The 23,847-nt window shown below is 45.4% G+C and overlaps 1 protein-coding gene across 2 annotated transcripts in view; it reads left to right on the forward strand.

The window, feature by feature from the left end:
• The window catches only part of ANKRD11 (ankyrin repeat domain 11), a 1,181,327-nt gene that overhangs the window by 803,807 nt on the left and 353,673 nt on the right, over positions 1-23,847 (forward strand). For both annotated transcript variants that reach the window (XM_086945797.1, XM_086945798.1), the window contains exon 6: positions 16,689-16,859. In XM_086945797.1, coding sequence (XP_086801923.1) covers positions 16,689-16,859 — 171 coding nt within the window. The remainder of the gene's footprint in view (positions 1-16,688; positions 16,860-23,847) is intronic.

The following is a 23,847-nucleotide window of genomic DNA, read 5'->3' on the forward strand; positions in this document are numbered from 1 at the left end:
ACAAAGAAGCTGGAACAAAATCACCATCGACCAGATCTCCTCATCGCTCCTCCTTAACCCCCCAGCCCTCTCTTCTAATGCCAACGAAGCCGCCTCCAACCTCACCCTCTGGCTATCCAACACCGCCGACACCTTAGCACCACTGAAAAAACGTCTTCACAAACTTGGAAACAAGAAGGCCTCATGGTTCAACGATGACCTCAAGAAATCCAAGAAACTGTGCCGCTCCCTTGAAAAGACCTGGAAGAAAGACCCATCCACCAGCAACAAGGATGCCTTCAAAAGCGCCATTCGTACTCACCACCAACTGATCCGAAAAGCCAAGAAAACATCATTCAAGGATCGACTTGACAACAACGCCCACAACAGCAAGGAACTATTCAACATCGTCAAGGAATTTTCCAACCCCTCGGCCAACTCCAACGACATCACCCCCTCTCAAACCCTCTGCGACTCCCTAGCCTCTTTCTTCCACAACAAGATTGTCGACATCCACAACAGCTTCGACAACCAACCCGGAAGCCAACCCACCCTACCATCTGCAGACCATCTTCCCCCCGCTAACACCCTTAACGCCTGGAACCCAATCTCCACCGAGGACACCATCCGCCTGATGAACTCCATCCACTCTGGATCCCCCACAGACCCATGCCCTCACCACATCTTCAACAAAGCAGACTCCGTCATAGCTCCGCACCTCCGAGACGTCATCAACTGCTCCTTCAACACCGCCACCTTCCCGGATGACTGGAAACACGCTGAACTCACCGCCCTTCTGAAAAAACCAACAGCAGACCCCACCGAACTCAAAAACTACCGCCCCATCTCGCTTCTTCCATTCCCGGCCAAAGTCATCGAGAAAGCAGTCAACAACCAGCTCGCCGCCTTCCTCGAAGCCAACAAATCCCTCGACCCCTCACAATCTGGCTTCCGAGCAAAACACAGCACTGAGACCGCCCTCATCGCAGCAACAGACGACATTCGAACTCTACTGGACAATGGAGACACAGTCGCCCTCATCCTCCTTGACCTCTCTGCAGCATTCGACACAGTCTGCCACAGCACCCTTTTACAACGCCTCAACAACATCGGAATCCAAGGCAAAGCACTTGATTGGATCACCTCGTTCCTCAATGGAAGAACCCAGAGAGTCCGCCTCCCACCATTCAAGTCCGAGGCCTCTGAAATCATCTGCGGCGTACCACAAGGATCCTCGCTCAGCCCTACCCTCTTCAACGTTTACATGAGCCCCCTTGCGGCCATCGCTCGCCAACACAATCTCAACATCATCTCCTACGCGGATGATACTCAACTTATCCTCTCTCTCACCAGGGACCCCAGCACCGCCAAAACTAACCTACACGAAGGAATGAAAGAAGTCGCAGAATGGATGAAACAAAGCCGCCTGAAACTAAACTCAGACAAAACAGAAGTCCTCATCTTAGGCACATCCCCCTCGGCTTGGGATGACTCCTGGTGGCCGGAAGCCCTCGGAAAAGCACCCATCCCGACAGACCACGCACGGAACCTAGGCGTCATCCTAGATTCTTCACTTTCAATGAACAAACAAGTCAGCGCCGTATCCTCCTCCTGCTTTAACATTCTTCGCATGCTCAGAAAAACATTTCGCTGGATCCCCTCCGAAACAAGGAAAACAGTCACCCATGCTCTGGTCACGAGCCGACTGGATTACGGAAACACCCTCTACGCAGGCACCACCGCTAAACTCCAGAAGAAACTCCAACGAATCCAAAACGCATCAGCCAGGCTCATATTAGACATCCCACGCAACGAACACATCTCTGGTCACCTGAGAGACCTCCACTGGCTACCCGTCAATAAGAGGATCACTTTCCGACTGCTTACCCACGCACACAAATCACTCTACGACATCGGACCAGATTGCCTCAACTCTCGGCTGTCCTTCTACACCCCCGCCCGCCAACTTCGCTCTTCCAGCCAAGCCTTCGCCCCTGTACCTCGCATCAACAAGACCACCATGGGAGGCAGATCCTTTTCACACCTGGCTGCCAAAACATGGAACTCACTCCCCGCTTACCTTCGCCTCACCCACAATCACCTAGCGTTCAGAAAGCAGCTTAAAACGTGGATATTTGACAAATAATCCTCCCCCCTTTCCTAAGCGCCTTGAAACCCTCTGGGTATGTAGTGCGCTATACAAATTTCATGACTTGACTTGACTTGACTTGACTTGGCCCATGTCCTTAAAAAAAAAAAAGATTTCTATCAAGGAATGTGACTTAATGCTAATAACATATGGTTTACTATGGTGGCTTTGTGGGCAAAATGTTTGTCTAAACCTGTCCAAATCTTGAGGATTTTATCAATATGACATAAAACTCTTTATGTGAATGTAGTTATAACCGAGTTCTATACAAATTTGGACTGTATAGTTTTGGTAGATTCATGATCTGTAATTTCTTAACTATAATCAACGCAGTAGCAAGACTCTACTTTGCATGCAGTGCACATAACTGTCAGATTCCATGCATACATTGTTACAGCAAGATGGTTCAATTAGTTAATGTGCTATGTTCTGCTAGTTAAATTCAAATCCAACTGTGCTTTCATTCTTTAGAGGTATGTAACTTGATGGCCGCTATGAGTAATTCCAAGAGCTGCTATTAAAAAGCTCTGGGAAACAGAAATGTGGGCTCAAGTGTTGAAAAAAATATTCCTAACCCTCTTCTTGTCTGAGGATCTTAGGGAAGTGGCATTGGGGTAGAGGCTAAAATCTCTTCTCTGTGGATTTTATTTTCCAGCAGAACCACACTATGAACTTTTTTGCAAGTTTTCAATATTCATTTCCCAAACCCATCAGTCTAATTGGTTTTAATTCAATTTCTTCATATTCTGGCACAATAGGAATAGTGTTGCTTAATGCAGCAGTAAAGAATGCGTGTACATATAAAACCCTTGTATGCTGACTTCTCGTGGTGATTTCCTGGCTGAATGAACGAGAGCCATCAGTCCAGGCACTGTAAAATAACACACTTCACATATAGCAAACTATGGGTTTGACTTGTGCCCTACTTTGTTAGTGCAACCGACTCTAGTACATGAAGATAGACGATTTAAAAATTCACTGAGATCTTTTTTTTATTTCCTGACGTCCTTGACTTAATGCATGTACTCCTATTTTTCTTCTGATTTCAGTTATAGATGTATTTATTTTTGCTGATATCAAAACATTTTTATTTAATATTTTTCTATTACTCAAACTTAAAGTGGTGGTATTTTTGCTCTTTAATTGTAAGTAGAAAAATTGGGATTAAAATATGTTGAACTAAGACCGCGAGAATCTAGGATGGGGTGAAATAGCATAGTTGGTGAGTAGCGCATATCAAGTTGCAGCTCAATTCCTGAAGAAGAGTAGAGTCTAGTTTCTCATTATTGCAACTTTTTTAGGTATTTGGTTGGTTTAGGTGCGGGTCGAAAATGGGTGTTAAACTTGTTGAAATAAAGATGGTTAGTTTGTTTTCTCCACTCTTCTTTAGGTTAGTGGCTATTCCACAAAATAATTGCTTAATGGCTACGGTTGTTTTGAAGGAGTGAATCCTTGTGCCTGTGGCTCTGCTGACCTCCCGATGGTGTCCTTGGGTGTAATTGGGTGTCTCCTGCATATTGATGCATAGTAACCCCATAGTCCCTGTAGGAAGGTGGATACCTGACTATAGTTACCCCAGATTTTTTTGCCTTGTTTAGCTGGTTTTCGACTTAGTTGGCCTGGTTCCCTGCTAATCAGGGCCCCTGCTATCTGCTCTCTTTAAAATGGATTCCATGTACCCTAGGTGCATACCTAAATTGGCTTGGGTCACCTTATCAGCCCCTGTACAGTGCACTATAGGTGCCCAGGGCATAGGTGCATCCAAGGCCTACCAGGGGCTGCAGCATATCTTTTGCCACCCCTGGCTGGCTATCCAAAATTGACCCACCTGGCTGATCACTCAGCTGGGGCAAGGTGGTGTAATCACCCCTTGCTTAGATATAGTATACCTATATTTAACCCTATCTGGACACATATATACCTATAAGTCACTCCTATGGCAGGCCTTAACAATCCTGGATATTTAAAAACAAGGGGTGGTGATGGACAGAGTCTCTGAATTAAGCAGAATACACTCACCCAGTCAAGAGATCAGGGCTAGATCCACCACCGTTTTTTAGCTCACTGCACCATCCCAGTTCAGAACCTTGCTATATGCAAATTAGTCTGTTCCTGTCCCAGTGCATGATGGGAACAGGGCAAACCAAACTACCAAGCCAATTCTTACACTGGGAAGGAAACAAGCTTCCAGGGACCGGTTTCTGGCATTTCAGCCGTCGTCGGCCCGGCTTGCTTGAATCCTGATGGTGCAATGAGCAAGGGACTCACATCTGAGTATACCCTTCCACGCTTAGGGTGGACAAAATATTTAACAACAAGGGGTGGTGATGGACAGAGTCTCTGAATTAAGCAGAATGCTCTCACCCAGTCAAGAGATCAGGGCTAGATCCACCACCGTTTTGTAGCTCACTGCACCATCCCAGTTCAGAACCTGGCTATATGCAAATTAGTCTGTTCCTGTCCCAGTGCATGATGGGAACAGGGCAAACCAAACTACCAAGCCAATTCTTACACTGGGAAGGAAACAAGCTTCCGGGGACCGGTTTCTGGCATTTCAGCCGCCGTCGGCCCGGCTTGCTTGAATCCTGATGGTGCAATGAGCAAGGGACTCGCATCTGAGTATACCCTTCCACGCTTAGGGTGGACAAAATATTTAACAAGGGGTGGTGATGGACAGAGTCTCTGAATTAACCCCTTCGACGCTGATGACGGAACGGTTCCGTCATCAGCGTCGGGTGACCTGTGCTGATGACGGAACCGTTCCGTCATGACTACGCCCGCGCAAGGCGGAGTCAGCACAGGCGGTGAAAACGCCCCGCACGCAAGGGGTTAAGCAGAAAACTCTCACCCAGTCAAGAGACCAGGGCTAGATCCACCACCGTTTTTTAGCTCACTGCACCATCCCAGTTCAGAACCTGGCTATATGCAAATTAGTCTGTTCCTGTCCCAGTGCATGATGGGAACAGGGCAAACCAAACTACCAAGCCAATTCTTTCTGGTGAAGAATTGGCTTGGTAGTTTTGTCTGCCCTGTTCCCATGATGCACTGGGCCAGGGACAGACTGATTTGCATATAGCCAGGTTCTGAGCTGGGATGGTGCAGTGAGATAAATAACGGTGATGGATCAAGCCCTGATCTTTGGACTGGGTAAGAGTGGTCTGCTTAATTCAGACACTCTGTTCATCACCACCCCCTTTTCTGAATCGTTAACAATCCTGGAGGCAGAGTGCTTGGTTTTATGTGAGATGGTGCTCTAGCATGAGCTGAGCCGGTCTGCAGCTGTCGGGACCTACTCCCTTAGCTGTTTCGGGATATTGCCATACCATATACTCTTGAGTGCATTATAATCCATCGCGGTTATGTGCTAACTTTGGTTTGGCTTTATCAAAATATGTAGTGTAAGGTGTCATACGCTTTAGAATACTACCCCCTCGCCAGTCCTGGCGACAGGGGTAGCATTCCACCCTTCTAGAGGGAGAAGACCTGTTACTTTGCTAAAATGTGGTTAATTCTAACCAGAGCCTCAGCATCACAAAATGGATGCTGCTGCCACAGACACAAGTCTGACCTCCTGCTCCTTACCGAAACTTGGCAGAGGAGGCCGGGACAAAGGGTTTCCTGTCGCAGGGTGGTGCTACACCTCCCCAGACAGGAGATAGTGTATTGGGGCAGGGTGGGTTGAATGAAACTAGACACTGCCTGGGGAGCACAACGCTTCCCTTTGCATAATCTGGTCAAACCGGTTCTGGGGCACACCAGCCCCAGTCCCAGCGCGACCCTGGACAAAGGGAAAGGGGTGTAACCACCCCCTTCCTGGGTCCCACCCATAGGAGGGATCTAGCAGGTAATCCAGCCCCCCAGTTTGGAATAAAGGTGGGAGCAGTGCCCATGCACTCAGATTATCGTGACTGAAACTTATGAAACGAAACTCTGGACCCTTCGACATCCTACTCGACGTAGAAGACTGAAGAATCTCCCTTGTGGACAAGGAGTGACCACCCTGTGCAAACAGGCACCATCCAGCGCGTCACCGTTTGCTTTGTTGCAGTTCCCGCCGGAACTCGAGCGACATATCGACAAGACCCAGCGTTCCTGCCTTCTTACAGCCCGATTCACAGTCCAAGCGAATCTGAGACCCGTGGAGGCGACCTGAAGCGTGGGGCCGGCCATCTTGGAAAGACCACGACGTGCTGACCGTGCAGCTCCTGAGGCTCCCTCGAAGCTGTGCATTGGGGTTTGAGAAGCCCCAGCCCTGAGCAGCTTTTGCACCGAACCTCACCCCTCCACACTCGACGAGTGCTGCGTGGGACCCTTTTGCATTTTCCTGCTCAACGCTTTGGTCCGGTCGCTTGCCCGTTGGCTAGCGGCCCCAGTACCGACGAACCTTTGAATTTTCTCTGCCAGTCCGGTTGCTCTGGACTGGCCCTCGCTCCCCTGAAAAGGATCACCCGCTCTGACCTTGCTGGTCCGAGTAAGAAGCGATCTTCGAATCCTGAGTGGGTTGCGCTTGCCAAGGTTTGTTTGCTCCAATCCGGAAGCCGACACCGCAGAAAGCGAGAGCCTTCGTGGGACAGCTCGTGATCCACTCCTCGACATCCTAGGTGCCCCAGAGTCCACGTGGCAGTGGAGACAAGCTTCTCGACAACCACCTGATTGCGCCAGACATTGCCTGTTTCCTTCCTGGTTCCACCCTGTTCACTGCTGAGTGACCCAGACTCTGTCCCCTCTGCTTTCAGGTACCCTTCAGCTTCGATCCACCCTTGGATCGCACCGGACACTTCTCCTCTGGACGCCTGCAGCATCTTCATCTCCAGGCACCATCAGACTGCGTGACGAAACCAGACATACTTTGGCACCTATGCACCTGCTTCCTGTGGGTGAGGTAACTCGTGAACGCCGGTTCTCCTGCATTGGTATACACCTCTAGTGTCTAAGTCTAAAGTTTGGTAATCCTAGTCCAGTCGGAAGACTCCTTTAATAGTAACTTTGTAACTTTTACGCACCATTGACTTTGCATTGGTACATGCGTGTGCTTGAAGCGCTGCACCCGAGTCCCGCGGGCTTTTCCCGACTTCACCACTGCTAGTCCCGAATAGCCCCAGCGATTCCCAAGGCCTCAGGCCTTACCACTGTTCTAGTAGTGATACTTTTACCACTACTTTTGTATATGGTTTGCGTGGCCCCTTGGGCCTCATCCATAATTGTGCAACTTTCATATGTTTTACTGTGCTTCTGTTTAAACGCTTGTGCTTCTAGACTCATAAAGAGTATAGAGGATTATTCTAGTAATAAATACATACATGTTTATAATATATAACTTGTGTGGTGTCCTTTCATTTGCAATTACAGGATTGTGATTGGTAAAACAGCTGGCTTCACATGCCCTCTTGAGTTAAGCCTTTAAGGCTGCTTAATCCATGCTACCCTTAGGATAGCTTGTCTATAAGGTTGACTTACAACCAACACCATAAGGGTTTGTTTGGACTGATACAAGGTGCCCCCAGAATTGGAGACATCATATATCAGGCCAACTTCTTACACTCCCCTAGCTATATACTTCCTGGTACAAGTTAAACCTTATACAAGGTCAGGGAAATTAAGGACCCTTAGGAAAAATCCGATAACGTGTTAGGATCTCGAGGTGTGCGTGCTGATCTTTATCACTTGAGAAAAGGAGCAGGAGTTCAAAAATTTGTTTCTGAAGCCTATCCTCTGTTCCAACCTATGTAACATACTGAGATGATCAAACATGTTGCTGGTTAATGCAAGATACAGTAAGGCAAATAAGCAAATGTCTCCACCATTCAGGATGCAATAAATATCCAGAAAGTTTAAAGTTACAGAATTCCTACCAAATCCCACTTGAAACCCAGGTCGTTAGTTAGACAATATCTGTTAGTTGTCTGTTGCCAATTGGGACACAGCATCCATGTTCAATCCCTATCGCAGTTGTTGGGATTTTGTTAAATTGCTTGATTAGGGCTTCTGTACTTAATTTCGTTTTTTATGGTTTTAAGATTTGCTTCTTTAGTGGCCTACATACATTGATTTGCAGTTGATGCAATTTTTGGAGCATTGGAATATCCTCCTTACTAGTTGGACATGATGATCTGACTGGATTTTTGAAAGGATTATCTTGAACAATTTCAAATGATAGTTCTCTTTACTCACCACCACATTCATTTGAGTTGAAAGAGAATTGTCAAAGGATTCCCAAAGAGCATTGTCAAAGCATCTTGCTGTTTGGGTTAGTATGAATTAAGAGGTGCCTTTTAGCCTATGCTCAGTTAAGTTTCCACATCTTAGAGCTACCTAGGCCTAAGAGGTTCTTCTTCATCCACAGGAATATGCTCGAAAGAAGTGTGTTTTTCTGCTCCTTTTCATAATTGAAGAGACTGATTTCGAGAGCCTTTCAATGCTCTTACCATTTTTTTATGCTTTTGTCTTAAAACAAGGCTTTAATGAATTTTGTTTTAATTCCATGAGTGTGGGTATCATGATTGTGGGAGGACAATCAACAGCTCAGGACATCTGTTCCTTCTCTACCTATATCTTCGTTTTAAACCGGTTAAGGTGCATATTGGTTTTAGTGTTTTGGGAAGTTATGCCAAGAGGTGGTTGGGCTATCGGTAGTGGGTTTAAAATGTGGTCTGTGTGATGTACTGCTGGGGTCAAACTAGGCACTGTGAGGGGTCAGGTTTGAGGGTGAGAGTGGTCTATGAGGGTCTATTTCAGCCGGTCAAAAGCGTTGAGATAGCCGCCTGGCACAGAGTCCCTTTTGCGTTTATGGAGAGGTGTAAGTGGAATGGTCCTCCCGGAGGTAAAATGGTCATTAGCTGTAAGGGGTCTTCCCTCCCAGGGAGGAGTATAAAGCAACACACTGCATATTGCAGCAATTTTCTGTCTAGAGGGGCCACTGCCTGCAATATCACTTTAGAAATAGAGGTATCCTTGACTTTTGGGTTGTAAACACAAGGGTATAACAAGGTGAGCAGCGGTACTAGTGCTGGGATCTCCAGCGAGTCAGAGGGTTTTAGCAAGGTGGGGTTCTCCCAGATCATTAATGCCGCCTGTGGGGCCAATAACGGGTTTGCCCCATCAGGACACCACGCACCCACAATAACTCACTGAGCAACTGTAGTCGCCTAGGCTGGTGTCCAAATGCTCTTGACACAGAAATACCATAAGTGTTTCAAATACAGGCTCTCTGTGAGGGCGTAGTCGCTCCAGGCATATTGGGCACTGGAAAACACAGAATCTTATCACCCAGCTGGCCACGCTGTTCGCTTTGGAGAGCTGATGTGCGCCGGCAGGGGGTTGTGAGATGCATTGAGCGCAATAATCAAAATACGTCTCCCTCAGGCACCGCAGCGCTTATAAAGTAACCAACAAACAGTAAGGCAGCATAGGGGTCTGACACTTAGGGGCCGATTACGATGTCGGTCGGAAAGCCTCCGACCGCCATCCTTGGTTTAAACTCCAACAGCCTTCTTACAAAGAAGGAGGTCGAAGTTTAAACCGGCCGGTCATTCTGGCTGGTTTCTATCGGGCTCAAGGAGCTTGTTGGCCAGTCAGAGGCAGCTCATAATCCCTTTAGGATGGCGTTTACGTTGACCGGATTATGTCTGTTTTAGGCAGGCTTTACATGTCTGGCTTTCCGACATGGAAATGCAGTCGGAAAGCTACTTAGGGGGCCCATAGTAGGGCCTCCATCCCTCAGCGGCCTCCTGTTGAGGGCTGTCAATCTCTCCACGCAGTGCAGGTATTCACAGAAACTCCCATCTCTATGGGAGCTTGTGCTACGGCTGGTTTCTGACCACAACACAAGCTCCCACTGTGAAATGAGTTTGCGACCGCACCAGGTGAAGCTGCATCATAATAGGTGGGGGTGGAACTGCAGACCTATGGTCGGTTCTCACACAAGACAGTTTTGCCCAACATTGTAATAGGCTCCTTAATGGTGTTTTATTTTTCGTAATCTGCCATTATGTCAAAAAATGAGATGAAAACGTATTTTCCTGTTTTTTTTCACTTGTTCAGAATTTAAACCAGTATTTTCTTTGAATAAACTGAGAGATCTTGAAAATTACTCCTTGCTGAATTATGTATTTTGACTAGTTTTTAAAGATGTATATCTTTCCAGTTTCTCCTATGGGTTTTATGTCCTCTATTTACACCACAAACTGCAAGTACGTTGAAACTGCAAAAAAGTGGATTACCACTTAGAAGGATGCAGAAAATGTGTTAGTAAAAGTAGGACAGATGGTGATATTAGCAATTGCTGATTCTATTTAGAAAAAAATGCTTGCTTGGTTAGCACTTTTTATTAACAAATTTTTTTTCTTGATGTTTTGGTTACTTCGAGGTGAATCAATGAATACTGGGTACCTTTGGAATCCACAATATGTGACGTGACAAGGAGGCACATTTGACCTGGGAACTTTGTTGTGGTTTCGAGAAACTTTGTGGCCATTGTCCGCAAGGAAGTGTAGGAGTTGGATGGTGGCTCTGACAGCTAGTGGAGTGGTGTCTGCTGCTAGAAGGATATCGTCCACATACTGGATCAACACGCCTCCGTCCGGCAATTGAACTGCATCTAACTGTCTCTTGAGCGCCTGGCTATAGATGCTCGGGCTCTCGGTGTACCCCTGGGGTGCTCGACAAAATCTATATGAGCAGAATCTTAGAGTGAATCCGAAGAGATAGCGACTGTCTTGGTGAATGGGTATGGAGAAGAAAGCATTTTTGAGATCAATACCAGTGAAAGTGGTAGCAGTTGACGGAATCTGGGTTAGGATGGTGGTGATGTCAGAAACTACTGGATACTGTGGTACTACTACTATTTTGTTTACTTTCTGTAGGTTGGTGATAAAGCGGTAGGTCTTTCCATCTCCCTCTCCCTGTCTCTTTATGATTGGTAGAATGGGACTATTACAAACATTGCTCACTACCTCTTCCACCACTCCCGCCTCTGAGTGATTGTATGATTTCGATCAAGGCTTTCTGGCCCTCTGGCGATATCTTGTACTGGGGTATTTTCGGTAAGGTTGCGTCTGGCTGTATAGTCACATGTACTGGGTTGATCATCATTCGTCCTACGTCGGAATCAGCTTTAGCCCATAGATGCGAGGGCAAAGTATCTAGTAGGGATGTGTCTGCTTCAGAGATGGGGTACATGTGTTGGGAGGGGTTGTCTCTCGAGAGCTGGTGATTGTCATATAAGATGACTCGTACTCCTTCCGGCGAACACCTGATAGTCGCACGGAAATGTTTCAGTAGGTCGAGACCCATAATGGCGTCTGGGGTGTTGGAGGAGAGATGGAACGTTGTGTCAATAACATTGTTTTCCAGTTTGAAGGGGATTGGTCTGGACAAAGGGTTGGTGGAGGGTGTACCGTCAAATCCTATAGAGGTTGTGTGAGCCAGACAAGGGTGCCCGTGGAATCAGTCGTTTGGATAGTGCACTACGTGTTGCTCCTGTGTCTCCCAAAAATGGTGACTCCGTTCCCAGGACCTTTTGCGGTGACATAAGGGCCTTGCTGGTCAACATAGAGCTCGACTGGATCCCTCCCTTGCCCCTGGCTATCCTATGCAAAGTCATACATATTGTCGTAATCTGTCTGCTGGCACTGGTTCTGTCTAGGGCGATCAAATGTGTTCACTCTTCCTTCGCTAACTTTGCTCGCATACCCTCTTCTACGTCCTCTTCCTCGCTGTTTATGTGGCATTTCTTACACCTTCTAACCTTCGGTTTAAAGGATGAAGAGTACCCTCAAAAACTCAATGCAAATCGAAGGTGCAGTATATATGGTTCATCCGCCCCGCATTGTAGTTGTGGCAGTTATCATCTGGTTATCTTCTGTGTGTGAACTGCCAGCCTCACCCGAGGCACCTCTGGGTTATTTGGTGCAGTGTCCAGAGATATGAGGGTTTCCCCGTGCAAAGAAAAAGTGGCAAAAGTGATGTGCAGAAGAATAATAGTTAAAAAAGGGAAATAACCCCAAGGATTTATTGAGGGGTATATTTCCACTATGGTTAAAAACAGAACTATACTTTGTGCAGACCGGGTTACTGAGTCTGTCGGTATTTATTAGAAAAGCGTCGACATGTTTCAGCTCCTTGGGCCCTGGGGGTCTATGGAGCCTTCGTCAGGACTGATACAAACAATAAACACAAATTATACTCACACTATTTGTGCGGTATCTGTTAATCAATTTTTCGTTTTCTGAAAAAGAATTACATATTAATGTGCAAATACATATTAGTAATCACAGTACGATTTCTTCGCATTTGGGGTAACGTGGATCAAACGTTGTCTTTTAGTAAAACAAGTTTAAGCTTTGCAAGGCAGAGTTGTGGGGGGAAGGGGTTCAGTTTTGACTGTAAGCAAGGAGATAGGGAAGCTCAGTAGGTATCATGAATAGGTATATTGGTCATACATGCATACAATTAGCGGCAATATTTTAATTTGACATAGTTGTTATCAAAGAATTGTGTGGTGCGTACTTTTAAACAAGGGGCAAGTTGTGAAGCGCCAGAAAAAGTAAAAGGCAAAACGTCCTTATTAGAGGCAGTCGCGTTGCGGTGTTAATGAGGCATAATTAGCAACATCTAGGGTACCACTGTATAAAATCCCTAGATGTTGCTAATTATGCCTCATTAACACCGCAACGTGACTGCCTCTAATAAGGACTTTTTGCCTTTTACTTTTTCTGGCGCTTCACAACTTGCCCCTTGTTTAAAAGTACGCACCACACAATTCTTTGATAACAACTATGTCAAATTAAAATATTGCCGCTAATTGGAAGCAATGCAACAAAAGAAAAGAGATGAAGCCAGGCAGGATAAAGAAACACGAAAGTCTGGTTACCAGAACCATAAAAAGTTAGAAGAGGATATCAAAGAAAGAGAACGATAAAAGAGAACAAGAAGCGAAATTATCGGGCCAGTGCCCTGTTAAAACAACTTCAACTCTGTACCCAGAGTTACCGGCTAAACAAAGAATAAACGATGACCTCTTATTGGGTCCCCCGATTATCCACATGCCACCTCCTTATGCCCCTAACCACCCCATAGTACAGCAACAAGAACAGCAAGATATCAGCGGAGACACCACAATCGTTTCCGCTCCAGTCGAGCCACTTGCACCAAGTGCCTCATCCACGAACGCATTAGTGGTAGTAAGACCAGTAGAAAAAGGGTTACCCAGGATTCCGTGATTAAGTACACACGAGCGGGCAAATATTGATAAGATAGTCAAAACCCTTGTAAATAGAAGAGAAACAGAGAGTATGTGACAGACATCTGCAATTCTTATGACGCGAGCCACAAGCGATTCTTCATTGCGCGCTTCTGCTACTATGCGCTCACTGCCTATGAAGAGAAATACCAAGATGTAGGACCAGCGAGGCTAATGGCACTTTATAGAAAAGTGGACATAGGAGAAGAGAATGACAGCGAGGTAGAAGAACTCTTCTTGTTCACGTTAGAAGTATTCCGCCACCTCTTAGAACAAGGGCGGATAGATGCAGACAGAGCATCGAAGCCAGTGACTCCCCCAATGGAGAAACTGGATAACATGATGCCGATAAGAGGCTGCCCCGTATTGGGTCCCCCCTAGAGGACAAGGGACTCTTCGACATACATTATCAGGACGCTAAAGGGAGGGTAGTGTACAATTGGGTGTATCAGCCATGGAACAGACAGGACATCCTGACATTCCGTAAATCTCTTCCAGATTTACGGATGAATCCCACTGCCTTTTACACCGAACTAGGTACCGCTTTGGGGTACACGATAATGACACTTGCCGACATTGATTTGTTCTTTGGGTTATGTTTGCCGGCCGATGTGTGGAAGCAGATCAGGAAGATAAACCATTCGGAATTGTTTGGCCATACCTGGGAACAACTCGACACATTAGACTAGCAACGGAATCCTGGCCAAAAAACAGTTCAAGCTATATTGGAGCTCCCCGATAAAGTAGTGCAGAAAATAAAAACATTGATACCAGAGAAAAAGATAGACTGGTCCATAGTGACAGCATGCCGCCAGAAACCTCAAGAGGATGTCTCAGTATTTCTCGAGATTCCCAACAGTGTTCTCCGACTACAGTGGACAGGACATGTCCACTGCGACCGGACACCGCTTATTCGTGCAGATTTACGTTAAAGGACTACTACCCGAGGTATCCCAGAAATTACAGACTAGCGAAAGTAGTTGGGCAGCCTTCTAAGCCAGCGGCTATTCTCCAAATGGCTCAGTACTATGAGCATCAGAAAAACGAAAATGACAGGGCCACAGAAAAGAAAAAGAAAGACTTAAAGGAAAGAGTAATGATAGCCCAGCTCCAAGGGGTGAATGCGGGACGGGAACCATATAAAGTAAGTTACCAACACAACATCCCTAGAGTACAGCCTCCTAGAAATGACTCAGTGACACCGTATGTACGACGACAGGACTTGGAACAAGACCAATGCGCATTCTGCAAGGAATACGGGCACTGGAAGTCTCAGTGCCCAGCCTTATTAGGAGCTGGTAGAGGCAGAGGGATGAGAGAAATGCCACATATGTTCATCAAGAAATGGAGGGATGAGGAAAAGTAGTGTCCGTTTCTTTCCCCGGATATTAGATGCGATTAATCAGAAAAAAGTGGACACTTGTTACACCTTCTAACCTTCGGTTTAAAGGATGAAGAGTACCCTCAAAAACTCAATGCATTGCTTACTTTCGCCAGAGGCCGAAGTTGTCGAGCATGGCTTGCGTGGTTTTCTTTTTAAAGAGCGCTGTTTCTAAGATTTCTATTGTAGCGAGATCCAAAGATCCCGTCAGTGGCCACTGATATACCCGGTCCTTTCTAGTATATTTGTGCCATAGTTTGCTGTAAGCAACGGTGGCAACTCCATATTTGACATACATGTCCTTGTTAGGGGTGCCTTCCGGCGTTGCTGGATGACTGACCTCTAACAAACGGTCCGGTCCAAAACAATCAAACAATTTTGAGAAGACCGGCATGACATGACGTACAAGCGGTCAATATGAGTATCTCAATAGGTCGTGGACAAAGGTCCACACTACCTGTCCTTCGCTGCCTGCAAAGAGGGAATATTCCTATTCTACTCTTGTTTGCAAGCAGGGAATACCTCAATTACTACCAATAACTTCAAAGAACAGAATACTAGTATTCGAGCGAACAATTTCAATACAATCAAACAATCAGTTTTTTTTTGTCATATATCACGACCTTACCTGGACCGTTACGGACAGTTTCTTAGGCGCCCCCTTCCAGCGCTCGTTTGTCCTCTCACTCCAAAGATGCAGCGTTCCCGCAAGGTCCCAGTCAGGACCGTAGGTCACTCGAGAGAGGTCCGTTCGGAACCGGTGAAGTTCAGTTGATCGGCCGCCAGACGAGGGTCTCTTTCAGGCAGGTGCACTTCCTGATCGTTTAGATGTTCACTCCGTCGTTAGGACCTCTCTCACTGGACCCACGTGTCGCTGATGGGCCCCGACGTTGCTGCGCCAATTGATGAAAAGCAACGAGACTCCCAAGACTTTCGATGCTGCTTGGTGCAAACCACCTCTAAATCACCTTGAGAATAGCGATCAAAATAACGAGGCAGGCGCTGGTAGTTGGAAGGCGAAGAACAAGTTTATTTGCTCTAGAGGAGAGCACATCGCATTAGACACCGGGGCTATCGTCAGGAGTTGCTCTAACTGCATCTCTGAGGCCTGGCCTTTTATGTTTCTTTTTGGTCACTTTATTACATGGTCAAACATTTCTGGCGTTACTTTATTACATAGTGAAACATCCTTGGAATCCCCGCCTTAAGCTAGTTCTCACACAAGTCCAGTAGCAAATGTTCCTCCACCCGGATCTTACAGATGATCGATGTCTCACAGCTGGACATTCTGACAGGACCTAAAACATGTGGGATCGGTCAGATCAAAGGGGTCGGGTCACTGATTGAATTCCGGCCCCTTTGTTGGTGAGGCAAGTTCTGTCGTTACACGGGCAATAAACTAAGTCTGCAGGGGTGTTAGCGCCTGGGGCCGGAGTGAGTAGCCTGGTGCAGTGGAGGAGGTTATCAGGGAGGCCTGATTGCGCGCAGAGGATGAAAGGACAAGTGGGTTTGGTGTGGGAAGTGGCTCTAGGGTATTGTCATTCTGACATGTTTTTAGGACTCCTTTATGTGTGCTCGGGTTCAGTCAGAGCGCGGGGGCGGCTGAGGGCAGCTGAGGTGATGTGCAGGTGACCAGCAATGTGGGAAATGGCTGCAGTGACTAAAATGGTTGCCGCTTACGCGCTCGTAGGGGCCTTCATTACAAAAGATGGCGCCGGCAATGTTCATATTTATCGTCTTATTTCCACAGTGGCAAGAAGTTCTGAAGGCTTAATCATGTAGTGCCAAAAAGATCAAAATAAAGGTCCATAACTTTGGTTGAAAAAACCTCTGTAGCTAACCCGTTTATGCTGCTTACATTTAAAGAAATAATTATTGGGTTTATTTGTTGGATACGTGTGTGTCCTTGCCTGAAAATGGTTTCTTGAATGACTTCACAGAGAAACAAGGTCCAGAGCGAAAACGAATTAAGAAGGAGCCAGCCAATCGAAAGCCTGGATTACTGTTTGGAATGGGTCTGTCTGGAATCAGGGCAGGTTATCCTCTGTCAGAACGTCAGCAGGTTGCTCTGTTAATGCAGATGACTGCCGAAGAATCATTAAATAGCCCAGGTGAGTGTTACGTTTTTTAACAAGTGTTTTATAACTTCTAATCTAATAATTTCAAATTGTTGTATGAAATATCGTTCAGTTGTTTTAAGTTACTGGTTTTCTGCTCTAGTAAATGTATTCATTTTAATACCAAAGCACACCTTTCAAAGTAATGCTTTTTAAAATGTAACCGTATTATACACTCGTACCCTTGTACTAGGGAGTTTAGACTACATTCCACAAGGACATCTCAATTTTGTTTTTGTTGTCCACACTCAAAGGAGGATCTCTAACATCTCTTGTGCTGCAAGCAGAGGTTGAAAGTCAAATCATGGGATCTTTTAAATTTTGGAATTGGCCTGCTAAACATCTTGGGTACGGTATTGGGTCAGCATCTGGCATACGGAGTACACTCACCGGTGATTATGAAGACTGACTAAAACGTGTACTTGATCACATGAAATCTAGTATAGAAGCACATTTTCAACTTTAGAATATCTCACAGGATGTGTGTTGATAGTTTCATTGATCCGGAAACCATGACCAAAGCTTGTTCTCTCGTTTAGCTGCGGATTTTAAGCTTCATTCCATCAGCTGGAGCACACAGCTTAAATGAAGGGGCAGCATATAAAACTCATGTAGTAACAAAACTATTAAGCTTTTTGGGCTTGCACCCACACAAGATGTGGGTGACTAACACTGGGGTGAGCCAACTGCAGCACGGAGCAGAACAGACCAGGAAGCGTAGTTGTTCTAATCTCCTGAATAAAATATGCTATGCGGCTAATTTGAGACTTGTAGAGAAAAGCATGAAAAGGAAAACAATTTATAATGTAAGACTGTGCAGAAGTTGATCATGTCCTTAAGTTCTAATAATCAGAGACGACACAGGTTAGACTGGTACAGTTATCTGATGGAGACTTCTAGCCAAACACACCTTATGAATACTTAACATTTCTGCAGGTTTGGTAGTATTTTGTTTTTTATGATGTTCATCGGGCTATTTCTTGGCATCTCTGGACCTTTTGATCCCTAGTATAATTTGCTTTCACCAGAGAATGTTAAGATGTAGTTTGTTTGAACATATTTTCCTCAGTGGATTGGAGATTCTCAGACTATCTACATTTGCTTTTGGAAAAATGTAACATATTATTGTAGTACTTATTTTCCTTTTCAAAAGGCAAGCCAAAGACTTAGTGAGCACGACCATAGTTGCAGCCCTATATTGAATTTGGCAGTCTGCTGAACGGGGCGTAAATGACCTTTAGGACACATCATGGTATTGAGATTTAATGAGAACTGGGTTGGTGAAAGAACGCCTGTTGTTGGGCCAGTTTGCAGCATTTATTACCATCATTGATATTATGGAAACTTGGCTGAGGGAATGCAGTGAAGAGTTAAGGCTTGGGTCTTTAAGATAGTTTCAGTTTTCCACAAAAGATATTAAAAAATCTCATTCTATTTTCTGTCTCAGAAGTTGCCAATGTTGTGCAGAATACCTCTGGGTTCAACTTTGTCACCTATTACCCAGTGTTAACATGTTCCTGCTGGTTACATTTCTTCATTTGGATTGCATGTTTTATTTATAACTGTGCATTCTATAGTTAATCATCTTTATACTAGATTTCAGGATCTAAGCCTGATATGAAAATATTGCATAATTTTTTAGCACTTGGAGCGATGGATGAGGACTAATCTCTCCAGATAAGCTCTCAGATGAACTCCTCTCCTTGCAGTATCCCTTTCCTAAGAGATGGAGCCACCATCCTTGGGTAAGTAACCCCATGTAGTGAATGCCTAGACCACCTTTGGCTTCACCATCATTAGGAAATTGCTCCTTGCGCCTCAGAATTTAAAAGCATCTAAACATCCAGGGACAGATCACCTTTCATCTTGTTCTTTGCAAAGACTTAATTCTTGCTATTCCTCAGCAGTGAATTGTTTCTCTGTGTCTTAGTTTTCAGACTTCTTGCCAACATCCTGTGGGCTTTATCACCCATTTCAAATACCCTACTTTAGAGCACTAAGGGCACCCTTTCAAAGTCCTACAATTGCATCACTTTAAGTTGTTCCTGTATCTTGGCAAACTGAGATCTGCTTTTGAATTGGTGTTTATTTGCTAGCTCAGCTTGTAACAATACATCTGTTTCCCTTTTAACCTCCCCACCACCCATCCCCTTCTTGCCAGTACTATCTGCTTTCATCGTACAACTCATTTAAGGACATTCCATAAAGTGTCTGAAAATGCCCAGTACATTATTCCGCTAGACTTAGCTTCATGAACCAGATACTTGCCCAGTCTCAACTTTGTCTTACTGAAGCGTGCCTCTTGCCATTAGTGTCACTTTTAATTGTGCATGGTCAGGAACGGAGTTAGATCCTCCATCCATTCTTGTTGCCCATTTCACTAACTTTTTCAAGCTGTACACTTAATCTATCCTCTAGCAAATGTTCTGCACTTGAAAATAGAATTTGTAATCACATTTACCTGGGTGAATTTCTCTCCATTAAATAGTTAGTCCCATTAACTCTTAATGTGTGGTGGACGAGTAGCGATACCACACGTCTAAGTCACTGATGTGGCATGAAATATAGATCTGCACACTAGTTATGTTGATGAGCATCACCTTCCCCTTAAAGCGTTTTATGTGGAGCCACAATGTCCGCCTCTTGTCAACAGAGATAACCGAGTACCTCTTTCTTTTGGTAGGGTATTACAACTCTTTAGAATTCCAAATTAATACTTGGATATAGTCTGTCCTCCACTGAGACGCATTCAGAGATTCTTCATATACCCACCGGAGTACCTGCTTGTGAACTAACAAAATGTCTACTCCGCTCTCCCTTAAACCGTCCGGGCATTCCTTATTTGTATTCTCTTTGCTATGTGTCCAAGAACTGATTTTGAGTAAGATAATTAAAGAGCACTTTCCCGAAGCAGTATCTTCACAGCTCTCTTCTGTGACCATCATCCCAACCAAACCTCTGTCCACCGTGCTTTCCTGGCTGTTCTGCATAATGAATATCCTTCAACATTTAATTTCCTTTTTGCACTAAATCTTACATCTGCTGCCTCAGCTCATCTGATGGTCACAGAGGAGTGCATTTGTTTGCTACAGCTAACCTACATAAGGCCTGTGTGTCCTTACAGTTCTCATTCAGCAGGGCCTCTGTCCTCTTTCTTTTGGGCCACTGTCTCTTTATCAAGCATTATCACTTCGGTGGGGCATCTGTACTTATCTTCCCCAGTTCATGCCTGGAGCTTACACTATTTTTCTCCTTCCATCGGTATGTTGGATACTTTCAAACCATTGCCTTGCCTATTAGCACGGACACTCTGTTTATCCACTCAGAAGTGAATCATGCTTGGAAAAGTCCGCCTGAATCGGTTATCAATCTTCATCAGAGTTTTCACCATCTGATAAAAAAAACTTATTTTTGTATATGCTAGATCTGTAAGAGCAAAACTTTGCTCCATTCAGAATAAGTGGGCTTTTACATTGGGCATCTCCTTTGATGGCTTCCTTCTGTGATTGATGGCAATTTAGAAGGGGCGTTCTTCGGATGGCTAATTTGAGCTTTTTTCAGGGTCCCCCAATATTCTGTTTCACATTTTTTTGAGATCAGGGATATGCACGAACAGAAAGTTCTCATGCTTTGATGTGTACCTATCCTTTTTCCACATTTCAGAATCTTATATTGTATCTCTCGTCTGATTTTGGAGAGACTCACACTTAACCCCTTCGATGCTGATGACGAGCTGAGCTCGTCATCACCCACGGGTGGCGTGTGCTGATGACGAGCTAAGCTCGTCATGTCTTGCAGTAATTTAAAAAATGCCGCACAGCGCAAAAATCGCCGCAGCAGCGATGCGGTTAAATTAGAAAGCAAATGTTGGTATCTACTGATGCAAGACTGTGCTTCAATGACGGAGAAGGAAGACGTTTTTTCCCTTTTTACAGCCCTTTAACCCATGTTGTCCATGTCCCTTTTCAGAGTGGTTCTGTAAACCTTTTACTTTACCTGCTTCAGGTCCTGCTTCCACTTTTTTTCAAGTCCTGCTAGCTTTGCCTTCAGGTTTAATTTTTCTTCAGGTGTCCTCCCTATAGAGACCCTTCCCGTTACCACCTTCCCCTTTATTAGGTCGAGCCTGCGTCCGCACGCATGCGCTGCTCTGCGAGACCTGTTGTGGTGGAGTATGTAAAAAGCCCCGCACACTCTCCACACATGTTTTCCTTGGCTTGTGTCATTGTTCTTTGTAAACGCTGGCATAGGAGTTATTTTAGGGCTGTTAGTCCCTCCTTGGTACTGCCTTGTCTGCAATTGTTAACACCATGGCGACTGGCCCCTCTACTTCGGAAGCGACACAGCATGTCTTATTTAGTTTGTTAGCACTCTTATCTTTCATGGGTTTCTCCTACTGCTGCACTGTGTGCTTTCCCTGCCCGCTTTCACTTTCAAGCAGCCCCCCCGGGACAATGGCGGCTGAGGTCTCACATTTAGGACAGTTTAAGCTATTACCATTGTAAATTAAAATAGCTTAAACTCTTGTAAATGCGAGATCTATTGTATTGCAAATGCTTGTTTGAATTTGAAAGCATGTAGCTCCATTCCCCTCATTAGAATACTCATCACCAAATGCTAGCGCTGGGTTTTGTTTTGTCTCACTCTGAGGGAAGGTTTCACATTCTTATGTCACGCGGGGCTGTTTAATGTGGCCACATTCGTGCCAGACGGCCTACGAGATGCAATGTAAAAACAGTATTTTCTGCCTGCGCTGCCGCCTGGGTCCCACTGCTAGGAGCAGGGCTATGGGGTTGGCAGCAGGATGGACAGGAGCAGAGTGGGCACCATCTACGGCACCACCGCCGACCTGATCTGCCTCGAATCACGCTGTGGTGGCAGGTGAGTAAGGCTCGGGCAGCCAAAAACAACAAACTTCCCCACCATTGCAATACAATACTGCCGTACAAACCGACCACTGTGATTGGGGGTCCGCTCTTTACAATTTTGTTCGAAATATAGGCTTAAGCCTGTGTTCCGCTATTGTGTCCTTTTGCTTTAATCCCATACTGCCCTGTTTCAGCAGCCCAGCTCACTATTTCCGCTCCCCCTTCACTCCCCCATACGTTCAGACTCTCACCCCTTCCACTCACAGCTAATCTGCTGTGACGGGTTTCTTTTCTTCCTGTACTGCCTCTGCACAGCCCCTGTTATTGCCTTTAGTTCACTCAGGAGGACACACCTCACCACTTTTCTCTAATACAGGTTTTTTTCGGTGCCTGTCCAGCGCGCAGCTTCTATAATAAACTGCTTGAACCCGACCCATGCGCAGTCCCCAGTGTGCTTGAATCCTTGCATTTTCCCCGTTTGCTTGATTTCTGTTCTGTGACTTATATCAATACTTAACTATGCTGGACTTCTCTAATTGCTTGTACGGCTCTAGGATGCACACTCCGGGCTGGTGGCTGCTGTGCTTGATCTCTTGTCTTACTACCTTTCATGCGCTGTTTATTATTAGGCGTTCCCTTTATTTTTGCGTTCCAATGCCTTTTTTATCTCCAAATTCAGATAATATAGTAATTGGCATTGTATTTATATAATGCTTACTACCCCTGCCGATGTTAATAAAAGAAGTAAAACAAAGGGATGTATTTTTTTTAAAAATGACCTTGCTTGTGCACCTGTATTATGTTTAATTTCTGTAGATTGTGAATGGGTCTTGTTTCATCAGTTCTTTTACTACCTGAGAGGAGCTATGGCTGGAGCAGCCAGTGTTCGAAATGGGGAACCAGGGTGAGATCCCGGCTTTGGGTCAAGAACCTGTGATTCTGGGCAAATTGCATAAACTCTCTCTGGCTAAAACTGTGTAACTCGCTTGGTTTCCTGATCAAGCAATTTAATGCCTTCGGTCTAATACCCTTGGTTAGTTTTTCCTAAATTCCAATTTAGCAGCGTTTGCCTTCTGTAATTCCATTTCCGTCAATTGTACACCCTGCCAGGTCTCCCGTATAAGTCCTTCTCTTCCAATACCCAAGGATGCTGCATTTCCTTTAAAGGGCTGTTGACTTGCATCGAGGCATTTGTCTTTGTCAAAAAAAAAAACTTCAAATATGGCCCTAAATGTTTCCTAGTTTACAACATGTACCTAAATGTCCCCCAGCCATTCAGAAGGCACCAGCCTGAATTAAAAATGTGTCTGCCCCAACCCATCTGTCTTTAAAAGCCATCAGCCTGACATGCAAGTGACTTTACAGAAGCCCTTCGGGCTCCTGAGTTGAGACCGATTCACCCACAGCTCTTTTAGAGGGCCCGTCTGGTACAGGACTGTCAATTGTTTACTTCACCTGCCAGTTTGGACCTGATATTTTTGGCACTAAGTTAGCTTGGCATGTTAATGCTCCTAATGCAACGGCGCCTCCATCATAGACGATACTTTCAGCGTCGACTCCTCCACTGTCAACTACTTCATCGATGACCTCATCGGTAGTTATGCCGTCGATGGAATTGACTATGATGACACCATCATTGACAACTGTTTTATCTACATCAACGGTATCTGTTTCACAGTCTGAGGATTTTGTCGACTCCTCAACCAAAGAGTTAATGCCGGTTTGTCCTCCAGATTCTTGTTGGCGATCCAGTCATCAGGAGAATTTCATCAAGATTTATCGTACATCTCCCCTTTACCTCCTAGTCAATTTTTGGGGGAATCTGAAGATGATGGGGTTGTTTAGTCCGGCCTGCAGCCCTTTACAACTTAATGTACAATTTCAGGAAGAGGAGGGTGAAGAGGAGTATTATCGGCCACATTATAAACCCATGGAGAGTTCACAAGTGTTGATGCCACGCCAGGAACCTATGATACAATTGCCTGTTGAATTGGTGCAGGATCTAACGGCTATGCTGCACAATTATCATGCACTTTTCCCTACAACAGCAGCAACTGTGGAAAAAGAAAGTTCTCCTCCGCCTGTTTTGGACTCTGCAACAGTCTCAGTGCCCCCTA

The sequence above is a fragment of the Lissotriton vulgaris genome, chromosome 12 (genome assembly GCF_964263255.1).
Source record: "Lissotriton vulgaris chromosome 12, aLisVul1.2, whole genome shotgun sequence".
NCBI lineage: Eukaryota > Metazoa > Chordata > Amphibia > Caudata > Salamandridae > Lissotriton > Lissotriton vulgaris.